Source organism: Myotis yumanensis, unplaced genomic scaffold, assembly GCF_028538775.1.
Source record: "Myotis yumanensis isolate MYYU_CA2020_CCGP unplaced genomic scaffold, mMyoYum1.0.hap1 SCAF_8, whole genome shotgun sequence".
NCBI lineage: Eukaryota > Metazoa > Chordata > Mammalia > Chiroptera > Vespertilionidae > Myotis > Myotis yumanensis.
The window spans coordinates 27676615-27691797 of record NW_027223759.1 but is presented as its reverse complement, the minus strand read 5'-3'; the positions used below and the strand labels follow the sequence as shown (position 1 = coordinate 27691797).

Genomic DNA, 15183 nt, shown 5'->3' with positions numbered 1-15183 from the left:
AAAACAGACTTGGAAATGAATACCAAAATACAGCAGTACAGCAAAACATTTAAGTCCTTCTTGGTAAACACATGCAAGGACCATAACTTCTCAAGGTGTATGGGTGAGCAAGGCAGAGGGCTGAAACCAAGCTGGCAAGCCAGGATACCTCAATTAATGTCTAAGTCAAGTAGCTATTCCAAATCCCATCTTTTGAGTAGGGATGATATTCAATGTTTATCATGTATTTTATAAGATTGATTTAGTTAATCTTGAATTTACCTGGACTGGCACTCATGCTAGATATATATAAAGCATAAAATGTCTCATAATTTGATGATAAGCAATGATTAATCAGTAATTCAGTTCTCACATGCCCCAGTCCATCTTGGGTAACTGCCAGGTCAGTTTCCTAGCAAAAGCGCACCCATGCACGCTGGTTGGTGAAAATTGTTGCTCCTGAAGGTAACTCTCTCCTCAGATGTTAATATCAGAGGATACTTAGCTGGGGTAGAAGGCTGCTGACCCACCAGTTCTGTTGGCTAGACTGTTGTCTGGATTCCTGAATCCTTGCCAGGGTTCTTTGGTGGCAAGCAACAGAAATTACTTATGCTAACTGAATGATAAAAGAGGAATTTGTTGGAATAGGGTAGCACACAGAAGTTGAAGAAAAGTTAAATAAACAGGCCCCAGAAGAGTTCAGCCTCCGGGCTCTTGTGAGGATCAAGGTATAAAAACTAACGGAGAATGTTCCAGGCATGCTGTCAGGATGGATAAGATCCTTGCCCTTTCAGTTGTAGATTCAAATTCCTGGAGAGGGCACTTGAATGGTTCAGCGTAGGTTATGTGCCCAACCCTTGGCTAAGCGACACTGTGAGGGGAAGAAAGTTTTCTCAGGCACAATCAACATGGTAACACCAGAGGAGAAAAGGAGAGTGGTCAGGAAAAAAGAGCAGACATCCACTGCACCGTTTTCTGGGATCACCTGCTTTCTATCTGCCTGCCTGCCTGTTGACCTTGTCTTTTCTTACTTTGAGTCCTTCTGGCCAAGTTTGATAAACACTAAGTTTGAGTCAGTCTACTGTTTGGCTTGACCTAAAGTTTGAAGTTAAATACATTTCCAGTGAGCCCTCTGATTTGCATTCCCCTTATTGTCATCTGCTACTTGGCTCTGGTCTCTGGTTGGAGCATTCAGATGTTCCTGGGCCACCAGTTTCTCAGGAACTCTCCAGATTCATCCTGTCCTTATGCTGGTTACTGTTATCCTAGGCTCTTTTGCCCAAAATGCTTAGTTTTACCAGAACAATTCAAGATATTTATCTACATACTTCCAAAATTTTGCAAAATGGCACAGCAAACAATCAAACAAACAGATCCACTCTACTTCTTTTGGAAATGCATAGCCCTTAGAAATCTATTTACTTAGAAATTACTTTCCATATGTTCCAAAGTCATATCTTTTTTAAAAAAAAATATTTTATTGATTTTTTACAGAGAGGAAGGGAGAGAGATAGAGAGTTAGAAACATCGATGAGAGAGAAACATCGATCAGCTACTTCCTGTACATCTCCTACTGGGGATGTGCCCGCAACCCAGGTACATGGCCTTGACCGGAATCGAACTTGGGACCTTTCAGTCTGCAAGCCGACGCTCTATCCACTGAGCCAAACCAGTTTCGGCCAAAGTCATATCTTTAAAAAAATCCAATGTTAGTGAATGCAGTGTCATTAGGAACAATTCTAATTGAATTCATGAGTATTCCTGTTGATAAATTGAAATTAAAAAATAAAACATATACTTTGTGAAATAATTAAAAACTAATTTTTAGAAATGTGTGGCTTCATTGCTCTCTCAGTATGCAACAAAAGATTGTAAACTGAAAGACGTCTGACCACTGAGGTCTAGTAGGTAAAATCCGAATGATTTGGTCAAGTACTGCCGAATATGACTGCTCATCACCGTGAACACTTACTGAGTTACTAATGCAACAGGCAAAGTTTTAAGCATTTATAGACATTATCATGTTTAATCATCATCATATATATAAACCTATAGGTTCATATTATTGTCCCCATTTTACAGAGAAGGAAAACAAAACTCAACCACTTAGCTAGGGTCACATAGCTTTGTTTATAATATCAAAAATTCAGGTGAAAGAAACCTAAACATGGTATATCAACATGATGGAATAGGATGCATTTGGTTCTAAAAGGTATTTGATTATGTGAGAAATAAAGTAATAACCATATAATGTCAAAAAAGGAAGATACAAAATTCTATATGATCTCACTTTATACAAATATAACACAATATTAACACTGTCTATTCTAGGTTTTTATATTAGTAGTACTATTTTTATACTTATCTATAGATCTCGAATGTTCACAGATGGGCATATATTACTTTTATTGTTAGAAAAAAAGATCAACATAGAAAAAATATCTTTGCTCAATCTGATAACTAGTTCTAGAGACTTCATCTTAAAACTTCCCAAGGAGTCAGCCTCTGTATAAAGGATATTCCAAGGGTTTCCTTAGCCCAGTGCGTTGCACTTAAGGAGCTCCATGAATGGGCACCAAGTGAATTTATACTTTCTACCCTGTTGCAGCTGATTACATATTAATGGAATTTGAGGGAGGCTGTATGCCAAAGCTGGTTACCTGGCTTCTCTTTTAAATACATGCCAAAGAGCCTATATTTTAAAGCTAAAAAAAGAAATAATTTATTATCATTAAATGTTACCCAGGATTATCTCCATAATTAACAGGTATTTTCATTGAAGTGTTTGGAAAGTAACCATAAAAGTGATGAAATCACTGGGTGAGTTGTAGCATCATTATTCACATGGGATGGTGCAAAGTAAATAAGACAGTTCATTTTTTTAATGGGGACAGTGCTGAGGGAGGATGGCATTTCTGCTGATGTTTCTAAATAATGTTATTAGAAAATACCAACAGCAAAGAATGCACTGAATAATATTTTTGAAAATATAAAAACTCCTTAATACATTCCAGGAAGTTGATACTAGGTCACAAAAATAACAGGAGAATTAAATGCATATAAGAAACATATTTGGACTATTGCTTTTCTGACATTGAAACTCATTCCTGTCTCAATACAACTTGGCATTTTTAGAACACTTTCCTGTGTGCAAAATGTGTTCAAGTACATTATTTCTGGAGATAGGAGGGTAGGTTTTATCAACCACATCTTATAATAGAGGAAATGGAGAGTCTTGGAATTCAAGTGACCTGTGCCAAACTATCCCTGCACAGGATGAGGGGTCTTACTGCTGCCATGCGCTGCTTCTCTTAGATGGCAGGGTGCCTCAGATGCCCTTGCCTGCATGACTGCTCTCCTGGGATGTGGGGATACTGTTTGTTCAGGTCTTTTGAGGTCTGAATGCTCCATCTATGAAAGGCCTGAGCAGGTCACAGTGAGTACAAATCTCTGACCAGTTTTATGGGCACAGCCCCAGGCACATGCAGTGTTTGATTGATCAGTTCTTGGTCCTCTGCTCCAACTGCATCGATAGCAATTAGCACTGGTATCTATATTGGCATTTAGTCTGGCTTCCAATTGGTAGGAACCTTATCTTATGAGATTTCAGATACAGCACTGTTCTTAGTTTTATCACTTTTTGGAAGGGCTTGTGGACTCTGCAAAATAAGGAGAATCCAGCCCTGTTATTAAAAGCTGACCCGGGCTCCAGCTGGGGCAGAGGCTGAGAGAAGGTAAAAGTACCATCAGCAACTCTACATGCTGCTTTCTGCCCATTCCAACAAATTTAAGTACTTTAAAGATAAACTATGTTTTAAAGTCACTGGAATCTTACTTTCTGACTCCATTACCCTTATACATTTGCTTCATCTAAACCCTGCATGTTTGCTGTTTTTACTGATCTTTGCTCTTCCTTCTCAATTGCACTTAAGTTTTGCTTTCCCAAACTTGCCTAGTCCCAGCATGTGTAATTTCACTGTTACTGTCTGTGCACTTATCTAAACCTCTCACTTGGTGGCATTCTCTGTGGCAGCAGGAAGGAACATTGGTTTAATCTACCTTTGTCCCAGCATCTAGCTGAATGAATAAATAAAGCCTTCAATATTTCATCTGAAAAATAGAGTTTTCTTTTTAGGCTTAGGCCAAAGGGTTCAAGAATCTATTAATTCTTTATTGAATTTTAGTTTTGGTATTTAATAACATGTTGGCCTCATTCCATGAACATTCATTGAGGACCAGTAGTACCAGTGTGATTCCAAGAGCTGGACCCAGAAGGGTGAGTAAGGCATGACACCCATCTTCAAGGAGATCAGTAGGAGAAATCCCTAGAAACAAGTTAAACTCTTTTTAGATTGCAGAAACAAATAATACTTCAGTAAATAAAATCATTTCATTGATGCTTTGAATATAAAAGGATAATAGTGTCAAGAATCATTCTTTCGCCCTAGCCGGCTTGGTTCAGTGGATAGAGTGTCAACCTGCAGACTGAAGGGCTGCAGGTTTGATTCCAGTGAAGGGCATATGCCTGGGTTGCAGGCTCTATCCCCAGTAGGGGGCATGCAGGAAGCAGCCGATCAATGATTCTCTCTCATCATTGATGTTTCTATCTCCTCTCCCTTCCTCTCTCTGAAATCAATAAAAACATACAAAAATATTTTTTAAAAAGTCTAGAAGGGGATACACCAAAATGTTACCAGTAAACATCTACAGTGTCATGATTATAGACAGTTTTTATTTTTATATTTCTTTTTGTACTTTTAAACATGTTCTAAACTACAGCACATAAAACTTGTTTAAAAGCCAGCATGTGAACTCTTCAGCTTTCCCAATATCACATTTAATAAACAACAGAAACCTATCCTGTCACGTGGTGAAACTCAAAAATGAGTTGTCTTGGGTCTTTCCAGACATACTTTGTCCTTTGATTCTCAGGGAAAACACTGAAGCTTTCTCAACTTTCCATTTGCAGAACTTTTTCCTTGAGAAGTTCAAGTAACAACAAAATATCCTGGTGGGGAAAAAAATCCAGTGACCTGACTGTTTTGTCTACATAATGATGACTCTCCCAAGGTTTCTAAATACACTTGAACTCATTTTTAAACAGTGGAATCACTGCTCCAAGACTAATTTGGAGAGACAATCTAATGAACAAACATTGATCTTAAAGTTTAAAGATGGAAAATTCCTAACTTGTCCCAAACTACTGTCAGAAAAGTAAAAGATTTTATATGGTTATGTTTTTTTTTTGTTTTTGGTCTTGTTTTTTAATCCTCACCTGAGGATATTTTTCCATTGATTTTTTGAGAGAGTGGAAGAGAGAGGGAAAGACAGAGAAAAATATTGATGTGAGAGAAACACATTGATTGGTTGCTTCCTGCATGAACTCTGACCAGGGCCCCGGCCAGGGAGGAGCCTGCAACCCAGGTACATGTCCTTGACTGGAATTAAACCTAGGACCCTTCAGTCTGCAGGCCGATGCTCTATCTACTGAGCCAAACTGGCTAGAGCGTATGGTTATGTTTTAAATAGTTCTGAGAATTCCACTTTTTAAAAACCATTAATTCATCGCAATAATTATTACTAAAATGCTGAGAATATCAAATACTCTTTAAACATATGTGTGTGCATTTATAGGACACATATCTTAGCTTAGGTATGTACACATAAATTGAACCATGAACTGGATTTTTTAACCTTCCTTAGTGTGTACATGAATGATCATCAAATTAAGAGCACTGAATCAATGAACATGGACAGATTGAGCAACTGCTATGTTGATCTAGACCAGCGGTTCTCAACCTGTGGGTTGCGACCCCTTTGGTGGTCGAACAACCCTTTCACAGGGGTCACCTAAGACCATCTTGCATATCAGATATTTACATTACGATTCATAACAGTAGCAACATTACAGTTATGAAGTAGCAACGAAAATAACTTTATGGTTGGGTCACAACATGAGGAACTGTATTTAAAGGGCCAGAAGGTTGAGAGCCACTGAACTAGACTGATTCCCCTTCTTTCCTCTCTTTCTGACTTGCAAGACATAGCCAAAGAGAAACCAACATGACTTGTCTCCTGTTTTGTCCCTTGTCGTTTATGTAAGTTGGATTCCGAAGGAGGGAACAAATCTTTAAAACTGGAGTCATGTCACAGTCCTGAGTGCCATCCCATTGAAGGACCCTCCAGACTGCTAATGGAGGCTGGCACTGTTCTCAGACAACAGTGTGTCCACAAACGCCTGTGGAGCTGGTTAAAATGCAGATTCCCACTGTGGAGGTTTGAGGTGGGCCCAGGTGACATTCTGCCTTCCTGACCAGCATGGGGTGGGGTGGGGCTGGTGTTGCTGGTTCTTTGAGTGAAGAGCTCTTCACCTCCTTCCAGCAGGTCCTTAACTGGTTTCACCCTTCCCTGGCTTGGAGCCCCTTCAGGCCCTGGCCTACATTGGCTGCCACAAGGGCTCTTCAGGTGCAGCATCAACTTCCTGCCCTGGGCCTCACAGCCACATTCAGCAAATGAAGACCTGTCTAGTCTAAATGAGGTTGAGGAGAGAATGACAGAGACACATCAACAGGAATGAAAGAAGAATGTTTTCATCACACCACTTGAGAAGTGGGCCCATTACCAAGTCACAGTGTGAATTCATTACTCATCCAGTGCTAATGTCTTGTGAATAGCTCTTTATGTTACAATATTAATTTGTTCAGTGCAAACATTAAGATTATACGATGTTCAGCCACATGCAGTCTTGTGGACTGATTTCACCTTATGCAGTGAGCAATTTTCCATCCTCCATGAGCACAACCACCCTGACCCCATCCCCTTGGGGTACCCTGGTTCCCTGCTTCCCTTTCCTCACTCCACCTCTAGCAAAATACTCAGCATATACATTCCCTTTGTGGTGAGTAAATTAACTCAACTTTTTCTCTTTCTTTTTACAAAAAAACTTCTGTTAGTCTGGTTTTATTCTTTAACAACCCAGGAGCCATAAAATTGGAGAGACCCTGGCCTGGCCACATTCTTCAATGCTTCCCAAGGCTGTCTCCATGTAAGGGCTTACTTAGCCTGTGAGCCAGTTCCTTAGAGAGCTGTTCCCAACCACCTCTAGCTATGGTAGAATCTCACCTTCCCGTCACCACATCCCATTCTATCCTGGCAGGCACCACGATCTAGTTGCACATTTGTTTCCTGGGCTGTTGTCTCTCTGCCCTACTCTGCTAGACTCCTAACCATGGCCAGGGATGCAGACTGTCTAGTTTTTCAGTGAATCCCCAACACCTGGCCACATGTCTAAGTCTCTGTCCCATTCTCTCTGTCCTACTTTTCATAGTAATAATCAAATAATTATAGCTAGAATATAAAAGCTGGCTACTTACTTTGTACCAGGCATTGTATTGAATACTTTATCTACAATACATAAAGTACCACCACTTTCAGATAACAAAAATATGGCTCTTTCAGGAGGTAACTGGTTCAAGGTAACACTGAACCTGCTACCTGGCTGAACTCTAGTGATACCTAGTTTATAGTTGAACAAGAAAGGCGAGGTGTGCCATATTGGTTTTTAATACATCGCTCCTTATCTACATTCATTTCTCCAAGTGTTTGCTGTTTTGGTAATGTTTCTTTAATTCTTTATGCACATAACTTCCTCATACTTTGATAGTGGGGCAATATAATTGAATATATACAAATGGTAATGTGTATAGCTTTAAGCATTTGTAGCCAGGGCCAACCATCTTAACTTTTTGGAGAAAAAGTTGTACAGATATTTAGGCACAACCCATATCGAATGGTTCTAGAGTTTTCTTTTATTATTGAAAATTAAAGTAGATTTTTAAAATCTGAAAATTACAAACAACAGAAGAGAGAATTAAAAATTGAAAGACGGGTATGATTATGTTTCATAGAGTGCAGCCTGGAGGGAAGCAGCACCAAAACAAAAGCTCAAAATGCTACAACTTGATCTCAAGTACAACTGGTAATTGGTCTAATCGGGAGTCTGCAAAACCTTCATACTTCATGACAGTTGTTCTGTGGAGACAATTTTATCCAATGGCTCCTGTCTCCCACTGGGCAAAGATTTTCCCTGTAGGTGTTAATTCCCTACATTTCTAGAGCACAATAAGAAGCCATGAGATAGAATCTAAGGAGCCATCAGGCTGTGTCTGTGTCAAGTCTGTGGCCAAGGTGAAAGCTGGGGAAGTAAGTCCCCACAACCCAGGAGCAAAGTGAGGCCAAGAGGAGCTGAGTAGCATCTGGAAGGGATCTGATATAAGTAAGAAGTTAGGAGAACTGGAGGAAAAGGTGAGAAGGTCCAGCATGCATCCTAAGAACTCCAGGAGTAGAGTGGGAAAGGAGAAATATAAAAAAGAAATGTCTGACAATTTTCTAGATTTGATGAAAAGTATAGAATCTCAGATTAAATATCCACTGAGTAGGAAATATTAAGAAACACATGTGCACATACATTATAATTTTAATAGCATGATCAAAAATCTTGATCTAATTGATTTACATAGAAATCTATGAAGTCAGAACATTATCTCTACCACAATTCAATAAAAAAGATAACTAGAAAATCTCCATATTTTGGGATATTAAAAATAAATAAACATCTAAATAACACATAGGAGAAATAAATCAATTAGAAAAGATTTTTAAATTTAGTGATATTAAAATAGTGCTTATGAAAATGTGTGTAGTGCAGCTAAAGCAGTATTTTAGAGGAAACTTTTTAGCCTTAAATGCATTTCAACTATTCAAAGTTGCTTTATTAAAATTAAAATACAAAATTCAACTGTGTTTTGCTCTACCTTTAATAGTTAGACTATTAAATTTTGCAAAATATGCTATTTACAGTAGTGATAAAATATGAAATACTTTGGAAGTAAAGAAACAGAGAACCCTAAACCATTGTGAGAAAGTAAATCCCCAAATGAACACACCCATACATGAAAATAGACTCAAATATGAACGAGTGCTTGCTACACATGTTTGCAGATGTAATACTACAAAACAGTGAGGAAAGGAATGGACTGTTCAATAAGTCGTGTTGGGATAATTTGCTACCTCTATGGAAGAAGATGAAATCATGTTGTATAAGTAGAAAACAATTCCAGGATTAAAAGTTCTAAATGTAAAAGAGTTAAACTGTAAAACTCTTTTTTAAAAAAAAATGAGAACATTTTTATAATACCAGGGAAGGAAAGGATTTCTTCAAAAGATGCAAACCACAAAATACTAAGGAAAAAAATGGATAAGTTTGAGATTATAGTAGACAAAAATGTTATACATTAAGGTACCAGTAATTAAATGAGAAGATAAATCGAAGACTGGAATAAAATATTTTCTGCACATTTAAATGGCAATATATATATATATATATATATATATATATATATATATATATACTCTAGAGTTGGCCCTGTGCATTGGTGGATTCAACCAACCTCTGCTGGAAAACAGTATTTTCCATGTGCAGTTGGGAATGAGGAAATACTGTTGTTTTTTGATCCACGGTTGGTTGAATCTGCTGATAGGAAATCCGAGGATGTGAAACCCTGGAATAGGAAGGGCTGTTCCATTTATTAAAAAAAAAAAAAATTAGTGGACTCACAGTTCAAACCCATGGTCAGCTGTGCGCACACATCGTGGGGGTGGGAGATGGAGTAAAGACTGTGTGTGTGACCTTCTCTATTTATACATTGTTTTTCCTAAAGGGGAGAAATGTGAGAGCAAACAGGTTAAAGCTTATTCATGCTTGCTTACTCTTGAGGACAGATACAACGGTGTCTGTCACATCACTTCCTGTTAGTTTGAAATGTTTCCTAATTCACCCTACATTTTTAAATTTAAAAATGAATTCTGTTGAGAGAGTATCCTCCCTAAATCCAGCTCTTATTCAGCTCCTGGTATTTGCTTGCCATGTTTCTGCCCAGTCTGGACTTTTAGGGCCAAAAGAGGAAAGATAAACTGTTATCTCAAGTTTGACATGTAAAAAATAATATGGGCTCCATGGTTGAGCATCGACCCAGGAACCAAGAGGTCGCTGGTTTGATTCCTGGTCAGGGCACATGCCTGGGTTGCTGGCACGATCCCCAGTGGGGGTGTGTGCAGCAGGCAGCCAATTGATGATGTCTTTCACCGATGTTTCTATCTCTCTATCCCTCTCCCTTTCGCTCTTTCTAAAAAAAATCAATAAAAAATAATAATATGGGAATATGACAATATAATTGAAAATTAGTCTAATTAGAGGTTGTATAATCACAGAGCACACTTTTCCTGGCTGATCTTTATACACATGTGATTCCCCCTCTCTTTCTCCACTTCTCTCTAATATATATCTCCTTTTTTTCTTTTCTTTTTTTTTTTTTTGAGTTTAGAAGAATGTGCAAACCCTGCTCTGGACCTTTCCCCCAGACCTTCCCATAGCATACATCTCCTTGAGGTTTTTTGCTTGTTGGATTTATCTATTCCTAGATTAAAGCTGGTAGACAATCTACACTGACTTGGATGAGTTTCATCCATTATCCCCAGAAATACTGAGCTACCAGGGTTGCACATTCCTAGTCTATGCAAAATACATTGGTTAGAACCAGCTCCATGAAGAGATTACATGGATTACAAAACTTATAAAATGTAAAACACTAAATAGCCTAAGTTTTGTAAATCTACAAGAGAAAGGCCCAATAGTTTTGGCATATTCATATTGTGGAAAACTATGCAAGGGGGCAAAAAAGAAAAAAAGAGATAGATCTATCTTAAATACTGACATGGACAGATTTATAGGTTGCAAAAGGATATTAACATATAACATATAACAAACATATAACAAACATATAACATATAACATAATATATACATATAAAATCAATCATATCACTTATGTTAAATGTTTGTGGGTCCACATATGTGCATGTAAATGCATAGGAAACGCTGCGAAAAAAACATGAAGTGGTGAGTGGATACCTTGTTTAGACAGAGGAGGGGCCTATGTATGGAGGTTATCAAGAGCATGTTAGCTTCATCTGTAATGTTTTAATTTACATTTTAATTTGCATGGAAAGTACTTGGATTACATGTGGCCAAAGGTTCCAAAAATCTTTTTATGGAACATAAATGCACGGGACTATTAATTTCCAATAATAATCTCAGTCGTGAAATTTGTAAAACATCTGCTTATGCTTGGAAATGAAACAATTGCATTATTACCCCAAATTATTTTTCCAAATTAAAATTCTTAATATAAAAGTCACAGAAAGAATCTGAAAAGTTGAATTTCATTTTCACAACCTAAAATCAAGTAACTCAACTCTAGGAGCCATAGCAGTATTGAGGACACCCAACTTATCTTTAATTGCAAAGAATAAGAATATGGGCTGGATTTAAATGAATGGGGGATCTTTCCAGTTCCTACTGGAAATGAAAGTGACAGGTGGCTTCATTTATACTAACATCAGTTCTATCTCTAAGGTGATGTTCACTCGTCAGTGATGGCATCGGCTTTTCCCGATGAGGCGGATTGAACACTGGAGCACAAGCTTTGGCAAGGAGGAAACTGAGACCCAGAGAGGTCAGAGTTCAGTGTGAAATGACATCTAAGGAGCAGCAGGGCCAGGACTCCGGCTTGGGTTTTCACTACCAGCCCTGTGTGCTCTCTGCCAGGACACGCTGCCTGCTCTGATTCACCAACCTGTGAGACACCGCGCGTCTCTGCATCCCCTGTTCTCACGCACTCATCCCTGGCGATCATCGACCAACCTACCCACCTGCTCCCTGGGCATCTCCGCTTGCTCACCGCCCACGCTGCCCGCCTAGGGACCTCCATGGAGCCCGCAGCCACCAGGAAGGGTCTCCAGGACAGCGCCCAGGCAAGTGGAGCGGGCGTGTCCCCAGGGCTGAGGGTGGGAGTTGCAGTGCGGGATGGGGGTGGCGCCGCCCTGCACTCACCTTGCCCGCGGCGGGCGCGGCCGCCAGCAGCAGGAGCAGCACCTGCACCAGCACCGGCACTGGCGGCAGCAGGAGGGCGGGCGCCCCCCGCGCGGTCCAGGGGCTCATGGTGGGCACCCGCTCAGAGTCCCGGCGAGTCCGGGTCCCGCAGGCGATCCGGCCACCGCGTCCCTTGCGTGGCTCTCGGTAGGGGAGTCCGGCGGTGAAGCTGGCCTCGCCAGCCAGTATGGGGCGTGTTTTGTAGGGCCCAGCAGCGCCGTCCGTCCCTCCCCACCCAGGCTTTTGACTGTGGCTCCAAGGGAGGGAAGCAGTGGCTCAGGTCCCGCCCTCGTCCCCCCTCCCCTCCAACTCACCGGGCTATGTCCCTCCGACCTGGGCGCCGTGCCCGGGAGGCGAGGAAGGGCCGCGCGCCTGCGGGGCAGGTGGGCGAGGGTCCAAGGTGAGGGGTGAAGGGAGGGATGCTCCCAAAGTCTTGGAGCCGAGGCGGAGCGGGGCGGGGTGCGGGTCGGAGGTGGGGAATTTGGGGGTGTGCGATGGGGAGGCGGCGGAGCAGAGTGAAGGGAGTGGCCAGCGGCCGTGCCCAGATTAAGTGGGAGGCGCGCAGGGTGCGGGCACTGGAGAGGCCCTGCGGGCTCCAGCTCCCGACGGTGCGAACTCGCTGCTCGCCCTTCTCCAACCGCCTGCACCTGGAAGGGCAGCTGAATCGAATCGCGCCGGATCGGGGCGCGGCAGAGCCTGGAGGTGTGCGCCGCGCCGGCTGGAGATGAGGCGGCTCCTGGCGCTGTGGGCGGCCCCCTGAGGTAAGGCGCCCAGGATCCAGTCTGGGCAGTCCCTGCCCTAGGGCCAGGGACACCTGCCGGTGGGGGCAGTGGAGGAAATCTGGCATCTCTGGTGGGGCGTGCGGGGTGGGGGGCGGGCTGGGGGGGGGGGGGGGGGTTGTGCAGCTGGGGCCTGGGGGTTACCAGAGGAGAACGTGTCTGGCTCCCTGGCTTGTCTGCCTGGGTTTGAACTGGGCGCTGTGTGTTTTGATTAATTTGGAGGCTCAAGTTACCACCAGCCTGGCAGTCTGGGCACTCCGAAATGCCAAGAGCAGAAGGCAGCTGAGGCGAAAGAGAATGCCCATCCTATTCTCTGCTGTGTTGAACTGGCTTTTCAGGCTAAATCTTATCTGCGGAAGTGCAGGGGAAACCCAGAGCCATCTTTGTCCCGGGTGTCTCTCTCCCGGAGTGCCCTTGGTGGAGGTGGCCTTGGATGCAAACATGCAGTTATCTGGCTCGTCAGGGCACACTCTTCAAAGCAGGGCTGGTGCCCTTTCTTGTGCCACTGACTACAATGGCTCTGGGGATGCATTCAGACCCTTCTCCGAATAATGCTTTTAAATACATAAAGCACAATTAAATCAGAATCAGTTCTACTGGAATACAATGATCAATGTTGTCCATATTCATCGCCCAAGGGAATGCTGAGTTTCCAGGAAAGCTGGTGAAGCTGGAGGTGTAACTTTTACTTCCATCCAAGTTCACAGACCACCTGAATTCTTCTCCAGGCTTGGAACCCCTGTATGCGAGCAGTGTAGCTGACATCTGCAGCAGTTGGTCATCAAACACCATCCGTAAAATATATGGTTTGGTCACTGAGAACCACTTGCTTCAATTAGAATTGGGCCTGATAGTGTATTAGACCTATGTAGGTGAACAAAACCCTGACAGTAGATGAATGAAGACACAGCCCTTTTCCTTTTAGTTGTAGAGTGAATATTATAGTCTTCCCTCTGTTTTTTTATTATTATTTTTATTTTTTTATGCCTGCAATTGTTAACTGTGGTTGTGCATTAGAATATCCGAAGGAGCCTCTAAAAACCCTGATACCTAGTTCATCCCAAACCAATTACACCAGACTTTCCAGTGGTAGGACTCGGGTATCAGTTTGTTTTAAAGCTTCCGGGAGATTCCCACCTACAACCAAGTTTGAGAGCCACTGTTTAATATCCATGTCTCAGTTAAGTTAGCTGCATTGAATTAGGGTCTCTTCTTAGGAAAATAATAAATGGACTTTTATTATTACATCTTCATTAAGATTTATTGCATTATTAAAAATATATTAAAATCAAATATATGTTATATTTATTAAGATTATATATTTATAAAATATATATTAAACTCTTTATTAAGACTTATGTGTTCCCAGGTCACATATATTGCAGGGTGGTATGTAGTAGCATCTTCCTATTGACAGGAGGTTCTTATGGAACCTTCTCCTGCCATCCTGGGTAGACAGGACATCAGAGGCTCTGTTGAAATAACAGTGTCCAAGAATTCCAAGTGGCGTATGATAATCTTGCATGGACTAACACTACTTCCTGGGGGGAAAATAACCTCAAAGCTAGTGTTAAATGCTGCTCCTTTTTGTTGAATTCCAGAAGATTTCTCAATTTGGACCTTAATTTCTTTTCCCTGAAACCAAGTCATTTTGATGAAAGACCAGACTTAGTTTTATCACATTTGAAGTGGGAGGAGCAGTCAACTGCACCTCACTTCTGATGCCACAACAGAGCAGGAGAGAAACTTGTCATGTAAATATGGGGGGGAGGGGGGAGACCAAATAGGTTTATAGCTGTTCGTATGGAAAATAATACAATAATAATACAAAAATAAACTCTCTGGTTTATGTACTCACAACTGTAAACCTACTTTCCCCCCACCCTGTACAGTAAGGAGGAAGTGTGGTTAAGAGCTTGGTCTCCACAGTAGACTCTGAATTTTGAATCCTTTCCATACTTAATAGTGTGACCTAACCTCTCTGGGGTGGGTCTGCTCTTCTGTACACTGGGCATAGTCATGGCACCCACCTCAAGGAGTGATAGAAATTCAATGCAATGATCCAGTAGAAACTCTTTGCCCAGGGTCTTCACAAAACAATCGATAGTAGAATTTGATCCTCCAGTTGCATAAAGGAAAATAAGGTGGATGAGAAATGTGGCACAAGATAGAGATGTTCTCAGCTCAGTAGAAAAGGGTGAAGCACAACCCACTTGCTCCCTTGAGGTCAATGAACTATCATTGTACATACAAAGGACACACAAATCTCTACCTTTGACTTTGGTGCCAGATAAGGGTTTTGAACAAAGTGAAGTGGTCATTGTCTTTGACAAACCCTATATTATTATTTTTCCCTCCTTGTCATAATCACAGTATCATGTCTGTTCTCTGCACAATGCTGAAATATGTAGTGTTGGCTTCCCTACACTTGAATGTA

General features: G+C 41.4%; 2 protein-coding genes across 4 annotated transcripts in view; one reads left to right on the top strand and one right to left on the bottom strand.

Annotated features, from left to right (window-relative positions):
* The window catches only part of COL4A3 (collagen type IV alpha 3 chain), a 120652-nt gene extending 108460 nt beyond the window's left edge, over positions 1 to 12192 (bottom strand). For 2 of the 3 annotated variants that reach the window (XM_070422270.1, XM_070422269.1), the window contains exon 1: positions 11929 to 12192. In XM_070422270.1, the coding sequence (XP_070278371.1) occupies positions 11929 to 12036 (108 nt within the window). In that variant the 5' untranslated portion in view covers positions 12037 to 12192. Of the gene's footprint in view, positions 1 to 11747; positions 11792 to 11928 lie in introns of those variants that run through there. The other variant, XM_070422271.1, reaches the window with a different exon arrangement.
* A 327-nt stretch (positions 12193 to 12519) lies between these two features.
* The window catches only part of COL4A4 (collagen type IV alpha 4 chain), a 114832-nt gene continuing 112168 nt past the window's right edge, over positions 12520 to 15183 (top strand). The window contains exon 1 of the mRNA XM_070422272.1: positions 12520 to 12728. The gene's annotated coding sequence lies outside the window, so the exon portion shown is untranslated. The remainder of the gene's footprint in view (positions 12729 to 15183) is intronic.